Source organism: Buteo buteo, chromosome 4 (assembly GCF_964188355.1).
Source record: "Buteo buteo chromosome 4, bButBut1.hap1.1, whole genome shotgun sequence".
Lineage (NCBI taxonomy): Eukaryota > Metazoa > Chordata > Aves > Accipitriformes > Accipitridae > Buteo > Buteo buteo.
This window is the reverse complement of record NC_134174.1, coordinates 18,511,753-18,532,566: the sequence shown is the minus strand read 5'-3', so window position 1 is coordinate 18,532,566 and position 20,814 is coordinate 18,511,753. Positions and strand designations below refer to the sequence as shown.

At 39.3% G+C, this 20,814-nt stretch overlaps 1 protein-coding gene across 1 annotated transcript in view; it reads right to left on the bottom strand.

The window, feature by feature from the left end:
* The window catches only part of TAFA5 (TAFA chemokine like family member 5), a 353,762-nt gene extending 340,103 nt beyond the window's left edge, over positions 1–13,659 (bottom strand). Inside the window, exon 1 of the mRNA XM_075024921.1 lies at positions 13,548–13,659. Within this exon, the coding sequence (XP_074881022.1) occupies positions 13,548–13,659 (112 nt within the window). The remainder of the gene's footprint in view (positions 1–13,547) is intronic.
* Between the last annotated feature and the right edge of the window lie 7,155 nt (positions 13,660–20,814).

Sequence of the window (20,814 nt, the reverse complement as noted above, 5' to 3'; positions counted from 1 at the left end):
TTATAGTACACTGAATTGAACAGGAAACTGAAGGGCATTTTAAGTGATACCTCAAAACTACCTTTAGAATCCAGCTGGTTTCAAAAAAAGCTGTACACTTAATTTCAACAGAAGTAAGAAATATAAAGAGTTCGGTGGACATTTTGATAGCATTTGCACGAATTTCACATGTGGAAGCTCTTCTTCCTTTATTAGCTTCACTGGCTCAGATAGTCATGCAAATTTCCAATGTGTTGTTTCAACATTAGTCATCTTAAATCCAAGCTCAGGGGAAAAAAAGAAAGAATGTCTTCTCTTTTCACCACTAATTCTCTTTCATTATCTGCAATTGATTTAAAAGGAGTCTTTTCAACTGTTTACAGACAATAAATCATTCTTCATCTTGTGTGTTTAAACCTGCTCAAATTCCCTGTTCTCAGGAAATAAACATGGTCATTTTCCTGGAATAATATCAACTGTTAATATATGTAGTTTTTAAATGTATGAACCAACATTCTTTCTGCCTGAATATAGTCCCAATAACAGCTATTTTCAATGTGAAAGAAAATACATTTTTATGGTTATCACTATTGTATTTTATAGAGCTAAGCATTGAAACAGTGGATGAGTCTCCTGGCCAACAGTCGTGTTAGTATGCACAGCAGCTAACTGAGTTAGCCAATACACACTCTAGAAGATCTTGATTTTCCTGCATCTCAACTAAAATATTACCAATGTTGGGAACTAACATTTTGACAGATTGTAACAGCTTTAATTCCTCTACTATGGCAGTTCTTGCATTAAGCAGAGACAGAAGCGGACGCTCTCACTTTCAGCGGGTACAGTTTCCTGACTAGCAGTAATGTTTCAGACTCGGGTGCCTGTGGAAAACTCGGATAGACAAGGCTGGACACAATCCACTACCTGAAAGCAAGCACTCAAGCCAACTCAGCTTTCTTTAAATGATTTGCAGCTGTAGACATATCTCATACCCTATAAACCAAAAAAGGTACCTTACAGTCCTAGAAAGAACTGCTGTTATCAATATTTAAATATTTAAGTGCTTTTTATATAATTTTGGAAGAAAGACCCAAAGAAGAAAAAAAATTACATTTATTTACTGATCAAATTACTCCTATATAAACAAAATTACTCCTCTCAAAAAATCCAGACAAGATATAAATTAACCAGTATGATACATTTGTTTCCAATGAAGCAAAACTCAAATGGATGATCCAGAGTACCATATGGTCTTCTCATACGTGTATCCCCATGTTTATACATCAATCAACCCTGGGATGTAGGTAAGAGGAAAAGCAACCAACACACAAACAAGCCTCAGTGTGAATTCACAAGCTTTCATTTTTTAAAGAGAGAATTTTCTCCAACAGTTGTCTGTCACATAGTTGTAACTGATTGAAAGGTTCTCTGTTGACTTTTAAAGAAATGCTCTCAAAGTCTGCAAATCAAAGTTAAAATCCAATTTCCAATTCTTTGCAACATGTCAGCAAGCAAAATTCAAAATTTTACTTCCTCTATCATTTCTTTAAATGTATACTTTTTTTCTTCTGAGGTTGCTATATTACCTTCCAATTTATAAAAAAAAAAAGAAAAGAAAAAAAAAACAAAAACAAAGTCATGGCACTATCTCTGCTCTTCAGGGGAAAAAAAAATCAGCAAATTTAGAGATGTGGGAGAAAAATGTTACATTTTGATCAGTTAAGTTCAGCTACAGTGCTACATCCTGAGAATAAATTTATAGAAATACACACTGAGAAGAGTAAACCGGAAAGCAAAATAAGAACATGAAATTAGTTGAAAAGGTACTTTAGAAATGCTGCTCTTTGACTTTACATAAGAGCTCTGAAATTTTCATTCCATATGCTTTACATGACCATCCCTTTCAAAGACCAAAACCAGCTAGCTCTGGTTTAAGTTCTAGCTTCCTGCCACTCACTTTTAAGAGAGCTGTTCCTGTTCCACAACTAGAAAAATATGTCTTATCTAGCCAAACATAAGTGTCCTTTGACACACAAAACATACATGACCTGAGTAATAGTAACATGCACCTGAAATTTGGACACCCTTGTCATGACAAATGACATATACCCATCATATCTACTAGGGCTTTCCCACATTTTGGTAACTTAAAATCTTTGTTCAAATCACATGCGCTGAAACTGAAAGCATATTTTTTCTCAATGGTTCAGTTCTAACCCTTTGTGCATAGTCATGTCTGTTGCTTTAATATACTTTTAAAATAATTTAGAATGACAGAAGAAAAATTAAACTCTAATTTTAGATGTATTATATTCTCTGTGCACTGCCAGTTTACTAAGTTCTAATAAGGTACACACATGCAAGCCTACAGTATGCCATATCACAGAGTTTATAATTGGGCTCAGAGAACCTGATGCATGTGGAAGAAAAACATCCAAGCCCAATTCTCAAATCTCTGCAGATCTAGGAGTTGGGAGAAAAAGTCTCTACACATATATCAAGTTAATTTGTCTGAGAAGTCACTGGCAAACCGTGATTCACATAGCTGTACTTGTCAGACCTAGTAACAGAAAAGCACTTCAGAAAGTGGCAAGACAAACAGTAGGGCCAATTCGCCTGACCTTGGATAAGAAAAATAAGAAAGAAAAACTGAAAAAAAATAGAAAACTAATATTGGGACTCTATGCCAACATAGAGCACTAAATTCTAAAAGAAGCTCTTAGGAAGGAAATGGACATCCGTTATTACAAGCAGTGAAAGGAAAGGCAGTGAAATATATTGGGAATGTGCTCTAATAAGGTAATGTAGGAAATGTTTTCTTGAGTTCTACAGATTTGGTCTTTGATGGAGGGGAAAAAAAAAACCACTATAAATTTCAGGGAATTAACTAAAAAAATGAGATAGGTAGGTGCTTCACTTTATTTTGCATCTGTGCTTATATTAAAATATCAAGAGGAAAAGATTACTTTCACTCTGTGAAATTGAAGATTCTAAAGGACATCCCTTTCTTCTATATAGAGATGAATTATCTGAGAAAACATTAGGCAACAGTTCTTAGCATTACATATGCTCAATACAATGTCAGTCTTATGAAGTCAATGTAACATTTGTACCAAAGAATATACTGGTTTACCTATATTGCCATCAAATGTCAAAACAGAAAAACATAAATGTTAAGCTGTTTCATAGGAAATGCTTTTGAAATGCCACCAACTCAAGTATTATAAATTGTTTTTAAACTAATTCCTTGGAATTGTATCTGAAATACCTCAAATCCATTTATCGTAATTAGAAGTCGCAGTTCATGCAACTAATCATCCTAAGAGTTCACAGCAGCACTTTACAGAACTCTGCAAAAGCATGGAAAAGGGAGCCCATAGAGCACCATAAACTATTCAAGAGTCTCTTCAGTAAGGCATTCTAAAGATGATTCTATTAGAAAATAATTACATTTATAGACAGGATTAAGGAGAGTTCTCTAGTTATACAGGCAGCACAACCCGATTTGGCCAGCTGTTAGACAAAGAATGTCCATGAAGATATATACCATGGATAAGGTGAAAAGCAGCAATATATTCCTTGAACAAAAACATATTGATAAAAGAATGAGGTATAGAAGGCAACAAATCTCTCCAGATGAAAAGGACTATAAAAATAGCGCTTACACTGAAGCACGTAGAATTGGAGGAACGTCTCACATCATAAAGCCCAATATCCTACCAAAAATAGCTGCATAACATAAACTTTTTTTCATACATAGCTTTTATCTTCCAGGTGAGGGAGAAGGAAGGGCAGGAGGAGTTGAGGTGATGGCACTTTAATGCTCAGTGCAATTCATATCTGCTCTTATATTCAAGGCAAGCATTTCTAGTCAACTTTGCCCCTGCAGCTTCATATATATGTACACACTGTTTACCTTTAAACCTTTCCTTACCTAAATCAGTAGTAGATGAAGGTGATTCAAATGTTTTAATCACACTATAAAAGCTTGCACAGTGCAAATGTGTTTAATATTGTTTTGTATGGAAGAGGCTTAAAAAATGAGAAGAAGAATGGTAAAGCTGATAACCTTTGGTACACTCATCTAAAATTCACCTAGTTTCCAACTTTTTGGGGAAAGACAGTATTTTTAGAGTGCCCAGAGTGTGAAAATACTGGCAATGAAACTGGAGAATTTACAGTAAGACAAAACATATTGCAAATAATGTTCAGGATACAAGCTGTTTGCAAAGATGTCTTCAGAAGATCCCAGTAATTTATGCCAACTACATCCCTCAATTTGTACAAATCTTTTGCTGCATAGTTCAATATCTTGACCTACAGCCTTAATGAATCTGTATCACAAGACTATTTTTCTGCGGTTTTTCTTCCCTACAAAAATACTGAACCAGTGACTTGGCATTAAATATTTAAATATTAACCGTGGGCCCTGAAAATAAAATAAGCAACATTCTACAGATGCTGTAATGAAGGACTAGATTAATGTGATAACATATATGTTAAAAATCTTAGCAAGTTGTCTAATCTGCTTTATAGTTAAAAAAGACAAGCACTTCTGCAGCACAGTTTACCTCAAACTTCATCATGTATCTAAGACACGTCACATGAACTGCACTGTAAAAATGTCTATATTTCCATTGACTTTAAAAGGAGGTTATGGTAAATATAAATGACTATACTGCAGAAATCTAAAGTAAGGAAAGACCAGTCCTGTTCAGATGGAATTGAAACTATTTGTCATCCATTTCTTTTAACCCATCAGGATCTGAGTTCCAGAATATGTATGTTTGGCTTTTTTTCTAGCTGGAGCTGATAACTTAAAAGGAAAACATCTGTGAAAATTCTTTACAACAATATCTTAAAAGAATCATTATTCCAGGTATTAGGATATACAAAGATATATTAGGTCAAATGCCTTATAGAAGGTAATTTCAGGGATAGTGCTACCTTTAAGTAACATTCAGTGAGAACAACTTTTGAAGCCTCTCAGTTTTATTTTAAATAATGATGTGGTTTTTACTGAGCACATATATACATAAACACATATATACTCTCATCTTAAAATGAATGTTCAATAAAACACTACTGACAGTATATACTGAAAAAGCTCTGGAACGCATTTCTGATATTTTTCAATAAAATGTTCTTGATGATTAACTCAGATTATTATATTAGTTCAATTCAGAAAAGAATTTTATATTTTTATGATTCAAGGCTAAATACAGAAGTACTTTGGAATTCATTCACTATACAAAAAATATAAAAAACTCACATTTCTTTTAGGTTGCACAGAAGAAAAGTGTCTACCCAAGGTATAACTAAATATAAAGTCCACTTTGGTTCATAAAAATGAGAAACTGGTGAACCCTTTCAGTAACACCAGAGAACGCTATCAGTAACAGGTAACATCTCACAATGTCTGTTACACTCATATTTAGTTTAATTTAAAGCAAGAGAACAAAAGTCATGGAATGGTTTGGGTTGGAAGGGACCTTAAAGATCACCTAGTTTCAACCCCCCTGCCATGGGCAGGGACACCTTCCACTGGACCAGGTTGCTCAAAGCCCCATCCAACCTGGCCTTGGACACTGCCAGGGATGGGGCATCCACAGCCTCTCTGGGCAACCTGTGCCAGTGCCTCATCACCCACATAGTGAAGAATTTCTTCCTTTTGTCCAATCTGAATCTACCCTCTTTCAGGTTAAAACCATTGCCCCTTGTCCTGTCACTGCAGGCCCTGGTAAAACACCTCTCTCCATCTTTCTTATAAGCCCCCTTTAGCATTGAAAGGCCACAATAAGGTCTCCCCGGAGCCTTCTCTTCTTGAGGTTGAACAAGCCCAACTCTCTCAGCCTGTCTTCATAGGAGAGGTGTTCCAGCCCCCTGATCAGTTTTGTGGGCCTCCTCCGGATCTGCCAGAAGAAGTGCCAGAAGTCACTGTTCCCACAGCATTTCAACATTTCTGCTTACAATTGAACCATTTAGTGAAATGTGCAAGAGCTTAGCTTAAATCCACTTTTATCTATCATCTGGCTAAGCTGTTCTGCCAAACTTTGCACTGGTGTAGTTCAATGGAAAATTAAATATTCTGCTAAAAGGGATACTGACATCTGAGAGTATCAAAAGTGATATAGGCATTTGGGGTTAACAGTATCTCATATTGTCAGTGTATCATCTCTCAGAACACATTTGTCAACATCAGAGTTCTAAGATCATTGGGAAAAAAAAAAAAAGAGTTCTAAGAGCAAAGGTAAAAGCCATCATAAATTAAACTATGACTAACAAGAACACAATAATACTTTTTGATAGACTTCAGACAGCAAAATTTCTTTTTCATATGTAGCGATTTCTCATTTCTGTAAGAATTAAGGACCTTTCCCTCAGATTATGCAGCTTTGTCAGCTAACAGAACCAGCAGGTTCTACCGCTGTGCTTGAGTACAGTCAGTCACTACAATCCTTCTCTACAACGGATGAAAAATCAGGAATCAGTCCAACCAACATAACTTGCAATTTGAAATGTTACCACTCTCCTAGGCATTGTGCTCTGGGTTTTTATTCATTTTTTTGTACAGAAAATAAAAACAGAGCACATCTGTTAACAATGCTCTAGAATTAACCTCCACAGAAAACAAGACCAGAGACAGTCCCAGCTCTGAACCTTCAAAACACCAAACCGAACAATGGGGTCATAGCTCAAATTGCTACTTTCAGTCACAGGCAAAGACAGAAGGAAGCTTTATTTTGCCAGGTATGTGATCCTAAAAACATCATAAGATCCTGCCCTGTTAAAACACTCTCCTGTTGGAAGAGCAGGAGATGCCAGTGGTGGAGGGCTTTTAAAGCCAAGGGTCAGCTGAAAGCATGTGTTAACTCAGGCTGCAAGAGAATAAGGCAGAGAACATGAAAACTGAAAATAAGTCATACCAACCTACAGCCTTGAATGGAATTGCAACCACAGGAAATGTAGTAGCTAGAGGTCTCGCTAGATATGGTTCCTTTTTTCTCCCGCAGCAGCATATTGTTTGGCAAAATAAATAACATTTTGTTCTAGAGAAGTAACTTTCTTATTGCTGTACTGGGCCACAGGCACTCAAAAGAAGTGCTAGGAGATGCAAAAGCAGGGATGATATTGAGTAACTAGCTGTTACTCAGGAAAGAACCAAAGGGGCTGTTACACAGAGACTCCTTTGAAAAACAGTCAGTTATAGTCCTCACTCCAGAGTTAGACGAGATACTTTCCTGTTATCCAAGAGCAATCAAGTGTTTGAAGAAAGGTGTCCAAAGAAGCAGTCCATCCAGAGATCGAAATAAGACACAGGCCACAACGTCTTTAGGAGATCAATAGATCATCACATGAATGCAAAACCCTCTACCATTATACTTGTGATTCCTGTACTGTAGCCAAAGTCCATTTATTGAAAAACATGCACAAAATCTTTGAAATAAACCTCTACACCAAAAATATTGGAAAACATAGTCTAAGTACGGTTCATATATTTTCAAATAGTCACCGCATAACATTTTCCTATTTGCAGGGCTGACATAAAAGCATATCCATGAAGAGATGACTTCCAAAAACATCTACAATAAGCAATTTTGCCAGCCATCTGTGCAAAAAGCAGTGTAACTTCCCTTTAAACGGAGAAAAAAAACCCTAAACAAATCCCCAGCCCAACAGCAGAGCAACACACCTGGTCAAATATGAGCCTATGCATGAAAACATCCTGGTTTGAATTTAGCAACAAAGAATATGCAGAGAAGGAAGACTGTGGTTAATCAATGCTTTCTAGATTTGCCTGTGTCTTTGACACTTCTGTACATAGTTCAGTATCCAAGTGCATTTTTGAGTTATTGATAACATTCAAGGCATACCTCTAATAAACATTATTTGGCATGCCAGATGTTGGACTAGCTGTTGATTGGGGGGGGGGGGGGGGGGGGGGGAAGAGGTTCACATAATAGCCTTACGGTTACAGCAGTCACTAAGAAAGCACTAAATTACATCTAAAAACAGAGATTTCATACCTCCAGTTTCTAGCAGAGAAAAATGAGTGGGAAAATATCCACTCATAAAGCTAATCTCAGTGAAGGATTTACTACTACTTCTTCAATGGAGTCACTAAGCAGAGTGAGAGATTATTAATGAGACCCCAGTAAAAGAAGATACAATCTAGCCCGTATTTACACACTGAGCCAGAGCAGTGGGGCTCTATGCCAGGCTCCCAATACTGTTTTCATAGTATATGGTAAGAACAATACAAAACACTGCATAAACGGGGCAGGGCGGGGTGGGGGGTGGAACAAATCAAAAAGGTCTCAATCTCTCTCCTATCAGCCCTGCTGAAGACATGGAATACTCCTCTGCCATGTATTTAATTGAAAATATCCATTTCTTTCTAGTTCCCCCTCCCTACCCGGTTCCCATTATATCCATCTATATCAGTGTTTGCACTTGCAATGCAAGTAAGAGTTACCAGACTTCAAATACATTTGAGAAATTGTAAATGATGCTCACTTAGCCTTAAAGTGTTGAATTCAACATTAAAAGCAGTAAGAAGACATTTCTTATGTTGATGCCAACAACTTCTATGTAACACATCATCTGAACAGACTACAACACAACTGGTGATATAATCTCAATGTCAGTTTGGTACTCATATTGACAGGTAGTATGTTGTAGAGGCCATTAAGTTCAAATCACTGGTTTCAATTAAAAAAATTGACCTTCTTAAAAAGGAGCAGCTGGGATGTTATATAAAGAAACAAAATTTTAATGCCTTGCTTTTCTTATTTAATGTCATAAAAGCATTATTTTTCATTTCTATACACAAACTAGGCTGAAAAAAAGTTTGAATAATGACAGTTGCACTGTATGTCACATATATGCTGTGTGCAGAGTTTGGGGAAAAAAAAACCAAACACAGTAATTCTTGCAGAAAAGATAATAAAACTACAGAGCAGTTGGACAGATGAAAAAAATCTGTTTTCTTCATTTTTAGAAAACAGAGAAAGTGATCTGAATTGTACAGGATCATTAACAGAAGCTGTAGGCCTTCATTCAGAGGCAACTTGTTTGCATCCAACATAAATCAGCAGTGACCATTTATCATCTAACATCCATGCTGATATGGTAGCTCCCATTGGAGAGGTGTCCAGGTGACAGTCACAACCAATTGCCATCCCTGCTGGCAGTCTCAAACAGTGTAAGGGAACAATAATACCTAGAGACCATAGCAGCCTGTGTCTTCTAGAAAAAGAGCAATCCCAGAACAGGACAATGAACAGGTATTTCTCAAATGAGCAGTGTCCACTCAAGGTATAACAACGGGATCTCAACTTAAGGTCAGGTAAATATAATATTTTTCATGGGAATTATCTGCATTTTGCATGGTACCATGCAAAATCTTTTAAGACACTTTTTTATTTATGCTAAGGGCTTATTTTTCTTCTCAACAAGTACCACAGATTTAAATGGTATACTGCAGAATCAGTCATTTAATATAACCTACCAGTATTTCATCATTACAACTCTCTAATTTCGTATTCTGCAAACAAAAAAATATAATGAATTAGGAGAATATTTCCTCCTTCCACTTCTTATTACTGTGAAAGAACTTGCACTTACAATGCAGAACTGTAGAGTTATAGGAAACATTTTGCATTTTGGAGCTTTGGATTCCTTTTTCCTAGAACTATCACCATTTAGTCAGCATAAATACTGGGCTTCATATTGCTCTTCCATACACAATATTTAAAACAAGAAGGTGAACTTTGCAGGTACCGTTCAGTTTTGGTGGTTCCTTTCAAAAAACCCATTTGCTTGCCCTTAGAAGTATTACCTTAACAGAACAGCAAAACCTATAACACCATGGGGGTCTAATGTTCTATTCCATATGCTTACAACACAGTATAAAATAAGGAAAGCCAAAAGCTCATAACATCCACAACTTTGCTGAAGTTGAATCATATCTTGTTTAAAAAGTCACCATTTACATCTAAAAAGCACCTCAGTATTTACAGCAAGGCCAACAGTATAAATGCACTAAAAAGTAATTCTGAATCAAAACCATGTCATTTAGATTCCTGATGTAGCATGCAGCTGGATACCACAGAAAATTTCCTTAATTTGAACAAACTTTCTAGCATGGAAAAACACAAATCCCAGTTACGAAGGAGAAAAAGACAATTCAATGTACCTTTACAACATAAAAACAGTAATATGAAGAATTCACTGTAGGTACTTCTCTCTGGTCTACTACTGTTCATTAAACAAGTATGCAGAAAGCATGTCTGGGATCCAAAAATGTCACAACTCCTCTAATTCTGAATTGCCATTGAAGGTGGTCACCCTCTACCAGGATAGCCTTCGGAGACTGTTCTTACATTTACTGATGCTTCTGTTAAATAAACTAACTCCTTGGTGGTCACACCAAGGACCATAAACAGCCTATTTCTACTACTTCATTTTTGCCTTCTCCTGTTGAGAACCTACCAAATCAGACGATCTTTCTTCAGTTGGAGAATATTACATTATATTTATCACTATAGCAACTAACCTAATTGATTTGATGCAGGTTTCTCTTCCACCATAGGATGGAGCCACTATCCCTAAGTATAATCTAAACATTTATGAAAGAAAAAATGATCAGTTTATCATTTTACCACATCAAAGAAAACGTAATGGGCTTCAGAAATTAAAGTATAAATGAAAGTGTAATGGTCTGTACATATACATCCAGAACACGCTTTATAAATACGCTTATCTGTCAAGTGGAACTCAGAGTATGGTGTTTAGTGGTTGCTCTCAGTAACAGGGCTGATTATTGTACAACAAATACATTCCCAGAAACAAAGATTCACAAAGTAATTAGGGGAAGAAGCAGCAACATTCATATAACCGGTTCAGGAATATGCTTTGTCAGACTAACAGATTAAAAATGAATATAAGCAAGGTAGATCAAAACTTTTATTCATAGTGCTATAAAAAATGGAAAAATGGATAAATTTCTGATTATTTTTTTTTGGAGCTGCAGAGTTTGATGTAAACGTAGTAAAATGATACACTGAGAGATAATCACATACGAGGTTCCTGTAATTAGTTTAATAATACAGTCACCTTTGTTGTTTTTTTACAGAAGTCTGCTTGATATCAGAGATTTAAGTTGTTATACTTCCATATACCTGAATATAAGGTATCTGGAAAAATACAGAACACGTTGCATTGTCAAGTTCTTTTACTTCCTAAGAAATATGGCAAGACTCTTATTCTTAAAACATAACTAAGTTGTATGTGCCCCCTACCCCCAGTTATGCTTTTCTTCAAAAAATAAGGAATCAGATAAAAAAAAGACTGAATAAATCCTGGATGATTTTTAAAAGAATTAATAAAATTTACAGTAGTACTACTTTACCTAGAAATACCTTCACATTTTTTTTTCCTCAATTTTTAAACATCTTCACCCCTTCCACAGAGCAGAAACATTTTTTGCAATTTTTCAAATACTACCACTAGAGAAAATGTTCATGGTGCTTCATTAACATTTGGAATTGCAGTTGTCAAATCAGTGAAACATTACATAAATGGTGGAGTGTTTTGACACTGCATATTTTAAGCTGCATGGTGCTTTTCAGTGCTATATAGAATGAAGAGCGTACTACATGTTTGAGGAACACCATCTACACTGGCTGACAGAACTAATTAGAAACTGGTAATTTAAGCACACCAGAAATTGCCTTCATATTATCAGCTAACATTTGCATTGTTCAGCATCATTAAACAATGCAAAAAATAAATAATGAACAATATTTAACAATTAAAATGGACAACTTCATTCCTTAGAACAGAACATTGTCAAACCTCCCACTGTTGAATATAAATAATTTTTAAGGTGTCAGAGTTTACAGTTAACTCTTTCTGATGCTATGCTGATAGAAGATACCTGCACAGAAGAACTCGTATCTTCTCATAAAAAGCCTGGGACCCTCCAGACATTTCTAGCACAAACTTAACTAAATATTTCCTATTACAAATATCTAGCTGAATTCCCTTTACACTTGAACTGTAATATGCATTTACTGAGTCACTTGTCTCCCAGTATGCACAAATTCTTTTAAATCTCAGTATGTTGTTTAGTATACCCTCTATATTAGCACACTGAATATGGCATTATATACAAATTGAAATTATTTGTGTGGCCTGTTTGATATCAGAATTTTTATGAGACGTGTAATGCAAAATGTGCTTAATTAGAAAAAATAATTACCAAATATGTTATTCTTTTTGGAATAAACCTCTTTCAGTGTTGTCAGTACAAAAAGCCCCTGTAACATGCAAAAAAAAAAAAGTGATTTAAAGGTTCTCTTAGCCAATTACAATCTTGTTTCAGGAAAAAAACCTCACAGAAAAATGGAGACTATAATACAGTTGGAAGGAATGGAATAGAGGGTTAAGAAATGCAGCAGGCATGCTCCTGAAAACCAGAATCTATTTCCTATTCATCATAACCTACACCTATTACAGCTCAACAAGACAAGCCCAGTGCCAAGTCTTTCACGCTACAGCTAATGAAAGGAATACGCACTATGGGTAAATTACAGACCACATTCAGTTCAGGTTGGGAAAATACAGTGTAGATTCATTTTGGCAAAGTTGTGCAGGTCCCTCCTGATAAATTACATATTTTTTTTTTATTATTGCACAGAAACTGCTTTTTCTGTTCTCTTTGAAAGAGTCCCACTCTGGTACTATGGACTAACTTGCATTCCCCACAAGTATGGGCATTAACTGTATTTGTATTACATAACTGCTTGAAAATTGCTCTTGCAGAGAGCAAAAAAACTAACAAGAAAAAATAAAGACCTTTAAAAGTATTAAAAGTCCAGGCACTTGATTCTTACAGATACCTTATCTGCAACTCAGTGTGATTAATAGACAATCTATCAAGCCTGAAAAAGAATGTACAAAAGTCTACCGATAACCTGTGATGCAGCTCTAAAAGTGATAGCATGGGCTCACTAAATTCCTGAGGATATGCTAAGGAAGTGCCAGGGTTTGTTCCAATGCAATTTCACAGTCAGAGAACCCCATATGATCCCAGTGATGTTAAGACATCTGTCATTTGACTAAGTATGTGCTTCCTAAAGGAATGAACATAAGCAAAACAGCTCCTGTTCATGGAAGGGGGACGGGGGTGGGAGACTGTGTACGTGGAGAGAACAGCCTGGGAGAAAGCTGGTAACATCCGATAATAAACAGTGAGCAGTGGATCATGGTTACTACCACTAAAAAGTTCGTTCCTAAAAGCCAAGAGATGTTTCTGTTTGGACTGGAAATGCCGCATCTCCAACCTACAGACCTCTCATGCTCCCGAGAAGCAGCAGTATTAAAGCGTTGGTCTACCCGCTTTACCATGGGGGAGCGGGGGGAGATGCGTCAAGGTGGCAAGTCTAAGGCACAGTACCTACGGCTGACAGCTTCGGAGCTTAGCCCTTGCCAGAAGCGTTACCTCAGATGGGAAGGGCGTCGATTCACGCCCAGCAAAAGCACCAGGACAAACATGTACTTACTGCAGTAAGCGATTAGGAGACTAGCCAGGATCATGATAGCCCAGAAAGTTGAGGACATGCTTGGCAAGGCGTTGGCATCTTTCCTACTGCTTCTCCTGGGAGATGGAGCCATTGAAGCCACTTCCCCGGTGAGGGGGGAAAGTCAGACAGTTTCACCAGTCAGCTCTCCCCTTGACTGATGGCCTTTCTCCACGTGTAATCCTCAAGGAAGGCATCTTCTAACGTGGCTCGTCAGCAGCAACATGGTCCTGTTGCGGGAATCATCTTCCAGCCAGAAAGCCAAGGCGACTCTAAAACACGCAGGACTTCGGCGCGGTCGCCGCAGCCAGCTTTCCTCCCGTTACCGGGGTGAGACTCCCTGGCGTGGTGGGGTTCACTGGGACCCGGACGCCCGGCGTGGTGCTGAGCTTTGAAGACGTCCCACGAACGAGCCTCTCCTCACGGCTTTGCCTTTTTTCTTTTTTTTTTTTCCTCCTTTCCTTCTTTAATTTGCAGAAGTTGTTTCGCTGGCTGTCCTTTCCCCCGCCTCCTCCCCCTCCCCGGGAGGCAGACCTCCGCAGGCCGGGGCCCGGGCCCGGGCTGAGGCGGTGCTAGCGCCGGGAGGCCTCCCCCGGCCGCCCGCCCCCCGCCGCTCTAGGGCGACCCCCGCTCAGGCCGCCGCCGCCCGCCCGCCCAGGGCAGCATGGCCGCGGGGGCAGCGGGCGCGGAGGGGCGAGGGCACCCCGGCGGCCACCGCCGCCCGCCGGCGGGGGAGGGCTCCGCCAGGCGGGAGGGAGGGCTCCGCGCCCGAGGCCAGCGCCCGCCGCGGAGCGGGGGGCGGCGGCGGTGCCCGCCGAGGGCCGAGGACGGCGGCGGAGACGGGCAGGCCGGCCCGCCGGGCGAAGAGGCGCCCCGGCCCCCGCGGCGAGTCCAGCCCGATCGTCCCCGCCGGCCGGTCCTGCGGGCTCGACGGGGCGGAGGCGCGACGGGCGGCCGGATCCGCGGCGGGCGGGACACTTTACGAGGAGGGTCGGCGGCGGGTCTCCTCCTCTCCGTGCGCCGCCAGCTCCGCTCTTAGGCTCTGCAGCTAGAGCGGCGCCGGCCCTTCAAGTAAAAAGAGAAGGAGGAGGAGGAGGGGGACGGCGGTCACGCCCACAGGTGAAGAGCGCACGGAGCGGTCCTTCCCCCGGCGCCGCGCCACCTGCGCGTCCCCGCCGGAGCAGCGCTCCCGCCCCCCGGCCGAACATCGGCCCCGCACCTGCCCGGCGCCGGCGGCGCCTCCCCCGGTCCGACACTGCGGCCGGCGGGTCTAGCCCTTGGCGGCGGGGGAGAGGGAGGGAAGGAGGGAGGGAGGGAGGACTCCCCCCGCAGCGGCCGCCCCCTGCCTTGCCGGCGGGGGGGGCCGGAGCGGGCCGTGCGGCGGGCCGGGGCCGAGGGGCGCGGGGCGGGACGAGCCGTGTGGCGCCGCGGGGGTCGAGCCAGCTTCGGCCCCCTGCGTCTGTCTCCCCGCGGCCTTCGGCGGAGAGGCGGCGCGGCGGGGCCGCCGGGCGGGGAGGGGAAGGGGAAGGGGAAGAAGAAGGGGAAGGGGAAGGAGGCGGCGGCCGCCCGGAGCCCCCTCGGGCGGGCTTCGGTCTCGGCTGAGACGGAGCGTGGCGGCAGGAGAGGGGGCCCGGGGGCCTCTGCCCGTCCCCTCACCTGCACGGCGCGGGTGGAGGTCTCCGCGCTGTATTCTGCCTAGACACGGCCATAGGTGTTAATGGCAACACTCCTCCTCCGGCATTTATTCATCTGCCGTCCTGACGGGGACTGCTGGCGCGCGGTTTCTGTCGCTGTTGTGGCAGGGACACATCGCTGTGAAAGCCGATTCAGAGCGCTCCGGTTCACGCGTGTGCCGGTAGCCTTTATGGTCATGATAAAAACCAAGTGGCTGAAGAGGGACCGGGTAGTTGAGCTTTTCCACTCGGAGTCTCCATAGCAATGTCCTCAAATTAATATTTTAAGTTCTGCACAAGGTAGTCACGTTCCGAGTACAGGTGGGACTGGCAGACCAGAAGAGGAGCTTGGTCACAAAATGTCCCAGTCATCTCCTCCCGTGTTTTGCTTGTGTAGTGAAAATACCATGAAAAAGGAGATGCATATTCCTTCAGTAGCCCCGGGTTTGTCCGATTGTTTGCCACTTAAACATTTGGACTTAAAACTGTATATGAATGACCCATTATTTACAAGACAGGACTACAGGGCCTTTTTTAGTACAGCTGCACTTAACTAGATACTTGGAACTAAGTTCAGTTTTGCACCGTGAGGGCATCGTCAGTGTAATCTCTTTGATTTCAGATCTGATTTTCTACCTGAGTAGTTTGCATCCTGAACTGGTAGGGCAGTAGGCTGATGTGCTCCAGTATGCTTCACAGAGGTGAAGCTTTAGCTATCCTTGGGTACATGCACAACATCCCCTTCCAAGATGTGACTTTCCTTTCCCTTATTTTCAGTGGGAATTTCTTTTCTATTATATTTAAAAACTGGAATAGAGCACAACTCAAGCATTAAGGCAACATGCCAAGTTTTATTCTTTTCCCCCACATCATTTGAAAGAGCATTTTATTATTATTTTGTATTTAGAGACTAAATCTTTGTAACACCTTCTATCCCTGACTTAGACACTAGATTTTCTTTGTAAGTCAACATAAATTCCATAGCTCCTTTTGTATCCTGAAGTATTAGTTCAGTTTGATGTTGTAAAGTACTACTGCATAATGAGGTTTTTTTAAACAATAGGACTTTCAAATTTCCTATTCTCAGAACAAGTGTAAATAAGTATTAAGCAACAAAAATGCCTCAGCGTGATGTGCTGCTGTTCATTGCAATTCCAGGACTAACATGTAAATTAAGCAGTTTTCTGTATGTATGAAAAGAAATTTGATTTCCATTACAGCTGCAAGTATTGAATGTACAGTTGAATAACATATTTTAACTATTACTAAAAAGAAAAAGCACAAGTATGCTGACAAGAGATATATAGTATGATGTATAGATTAAGAGACTTTAAAGCCACAAGGGATAGCTGCAACAGTATATAGGCTACTATACCTTTCAGTATAGTCCATAGTAAATCTTATAGTTTACCCATTAAGTTGTGGTTATACCAGAGAATTTCCCTTGAAAATACATCCAGCTTTCAGTCTGAGGAGTGGGAGTCATGATTACTGTTCACCTAAATAAAGCCCAAAGCTTGATGCAGAAACTAAAGCATTGCTTTGCTAGTTCTGAAAACTCACATTGTTCACTTGAGACCAGGCTAATTCTTGTGTCGGAGAGCCACTCAGTTACTCAGAAAGTAACCTACCACTCACTGAGAACAAGAACCACCGAGCTGGGGCCTTTGTGTTTCTATCTACATCTACTTGTAATAGTTTCACATAAGGCTTTTTATGTGAAGAAAGATTTTCAAACATTACTGTAGCGTTCGCTACATATCAAGGTGCCACGCTTAGATCACTGGTCGGCCTGGACCAGGGAAAGAGACAAATAACACACACAGTGTGAGCGCCAACTTCCGCCTTTTATTGCGCAGTTAATTGCTTTTATACTAACAAGGGTAGGCGGGATTACAGGTACATCACAAGGCTGCGACTAACCCTCTAACTTTCCGTGACATCGCGAGATCTTCCGAACGCTGAACCCTACACATTACATTCTGATTTGATTGTCAAAGACAAGATAAGATTTAAAATCACTCTTTAAAAATGTGATTTTAGATCACTGCTGATTTATTCTCTAGGTGTATGTTGATCCCCAGTCATGGTCTGGCTGTTCTGCACTGTCTTGTATTGAAAAGTACCTCACCCTAGAGTGACACTACTCACAGAGTAAAACCCTACTCAGTGAAAAGGTGGCAGAATGTGATCTTAAATTAATTTGCTTGCCTCTTTCTTGACATGTCTCCTTTACATTGATTTTCAAGGAAAATGTCTGAAGACTCTGTCTTTAATGTCTCCCTCATCTCCCAAGAAATTCCCAGTATTCAGACCTTTGTGAGTGCAGAGATGTAGAAACAATGATTAAACTCATGGACAGATGTCTGAAAGCAGACAAGAAAATAGAAACCCAAGTTAAAGGCTGTATATCAAAGTGAAATAAGCTTGTCAGAAATCAGGTTTATTCCCATACAATCAAAGACGCAGATCTCTTGTTCTGCCATTGCTGTTGGAAGAGTCAATATCTACAAGGAAATTAAAACAATATTTAAGCTATTTATTAAGATAGGTTGTGCCATTGCTCCAGCTGAAATTGCAAGCAAAATGTTTCTGTTGATTAGAAACAGGCATAGTTTGAAGCCTGTTGTATGCTGTATCTATGCGTCAGACAGTTTGTCCATGATGTTTATACGCACTGCTGCTTTCTGCTAGGATGTCAGACCTGTAAAGCCTGTGCAGTGATGTTGACCTCTATTACAGGTGCAGCTTACAGAGGATAAATCCTAATGTTTATTTAGCATCAAGCATATACATGGTAGAAGGGAGGTAGGTAACATTCTTTAGATTTTTACAGAGACCTTCCGTTCCTTTTGAGTTTGCTTATTTACTTTGAAAAGAGAATGTTTAAGTAAGAAGTGGGTAAATTCTATGGCAGTACACTGATTCAGTGTACTTTATAAAGAATTATAATAATATTTAAGCCAGCAATTGACTTTTGGCTTTAGATAAAGTAAAATGCTTCAGTTGATTCTAAATGTTGATTTTAAAGAAAGAATGATTTCTGAATGGACATTGTTGTTTAGATCTCTTAATTTTGAGATAAATAGGAGTAAAATAGATGTAAAAGAATAGCATCATTAAAAACTTTCTTTTAAAATGTTAAAAGCATGAACTACATACAAAAGCTATGTAACATCAGGTGGTTGTTTAATCTCAACAGAATTTTCAGAGGAAGAGCAGTGGAGATTAATACTAAGAAAGTAAGCTCTTCATCTTTACTTAATCATTTACATTTTTAACAAAGTAGTTAAAAGACTATATGTCTTTTTATAACAATCCATAGCACCTCTTTAACAACGACAGCAAGTATCAGAAAAAATACAAGGGAATTGCAATTTTCTTCCATCTTCCTTGAGAAGAAGGGATCAGTCGAGACCAGTCAGGTGATACAGTTTCACGGTTAAAGAAAAACATTTTTAGTTAGATTTTGTGAGATTTGCTATCTTTGCATTTACTAATCTTAGGCGGTGTTTGAAAAAAAAGGTTTAAACTAGACACATAGCTCAGTGATTTTTTTAATACCTTCTTTAGTGCCCATAATACTGACCATCTATTTAATAGGGAAGGTTTTGGTATTGGTTTGCATTAAGCAGAAAATTGTTGTATTTGTGACAAAGAAAGAGGAAGGAAGGAAGAGAGACAGAGTGTGTAGATGCATACTGATTTCATTGTCAAATTACAATTTAGAGAGTGAGTTCAGTCCTTCAATAACAGAAATCATATTTGAGTCTAAATGGCAGAGAACTGCATATATCTGAAACTATGGGATCGGGAACTTAGTTCTCACCCAGTTTTTCAGTAAAAGTGTTTATTTACAGAGTACTTAAAAAAATCATAGAGATAGATTTTGATACATGTTCATGCAACAGGCTTTTTTCGAGGTCAGTAACAATAAGGTCCTTAAGGAACTGTCCACAGTTCTCTTAATGCATGGTCAAAATGGATTTAGAGGGAAGCTGTTGATCATTCAGTGACCAAAGCTAAGCCATGTTGCTTTATTGTATTGTATTGTCTATGTGCCAGGTGCTCTCACCAATGACTGCTTTTGTTGGTTATTACAAACCCATAGCTAGGATGTGTTACTCATAGACTGTGCCTTTTCACTGATCTTCTTTCTGTAACAGATTCAAGCTACCAGTTAGTGTTTTTTTTCTAGGCGTTATTAATTTAGATGGGATTTTTTTCTAACTTTAATTGCCTGCTAATGACATTACAAATATAGTTTGATATAGATACAGTTTGAAAAGCTGTATGTGTTTTCAATTTAACATGAAAGCTTTCGTAAGTTATGGGAATTCCTCACCCCATAAAACAAAATGCGTAAAGTTGTTCACTGACAACTGCGTTAACCTATCCAATTATTTGCAAGGCCAAACATAAAAAAGCAAGTGAGTGACAGTGGAAATGCACTGCCAATACAAAACATTTTTATACCTGTCTGTAAAACTGGTGTGTTGTCACAACATCCACATTATCATTCTGACCAAATATTATTTATAGACTTTACACTAAAATGCAGAAAAAGCATGAAGGAGAAACCCTTAAAGGTGCATTTTAATTCTACTCTGTGTCAAAGGCAAGTCTGCAGTTTTTCTCAAAAATTGGCACCAATATAAAATCCTATCAAAATGTTTCTGCCTTCTTTTTCAAGAAATCCTAGGTATAGATGACCAAGAGATTAAACGAACTTTTATAAAATTACTGCATTCTCACTTAGATCCTTAAAATATTGAGAATAAAAAAAACACTTTACTGTTGATATGCAAGAAGCCCAAATATCAAAACTAAGGTTGGGTTGTTATAAACTACGGCTCTTTATAGCACGTACTAATAAAATGTTTCTTTTTATGATGTGGGTGTGTAAGATTGTTTCTTTGCACTGAAATGCCTACAACTGGTGGTAGATAAGTATGTTTCTGTCACTTAGCAACCTTCACTGGTTTGGAAGAAAAAAGTTTGGGGTATCTGGAATGCTATTATTGAAAGTGTCTGGAGTTTAGCAAATTACCAAATCATTCAGAAGTGAGTCATTACCTGAGCTACAGTGATGCAATATACCAGATTTGACAGCAAGAACAGAAATAACTAACTTGCATACAGGGATAATTTAGGAAGGTGAGTTATTTTAAAAAATTAGGAGAGAAATCAGAACATGAAACAGAAAACAAACCTGAAATAAATCCAAATATGGCACATTACTTTCATTACAGTAACCAGATAAAGAATAAGAGGGATATGAAATCATAACTATCAGAAAATTTCTGTCTTGGAGATTGCACAAATTATTAATTAGATCTGTTGTGGGTTAGGTCTAGTTTCATTTTGTGTATTCAAGTGAAAGGGACGCTGAACTCAGTACCTGTTCCAAAGTGTCCAGAAAAAAACTGCTTTTGATACACGACCAATAACATATGCAATTCTTTTACAATAGATTTAAAGCAAAGAAAGAATAAACAACTTGTTTGGGAATTTATTCCATTTTGTCTTTTTTTTCTCTGATTTTCTTTTATTAGTTTTCTTTCAATGACATATCA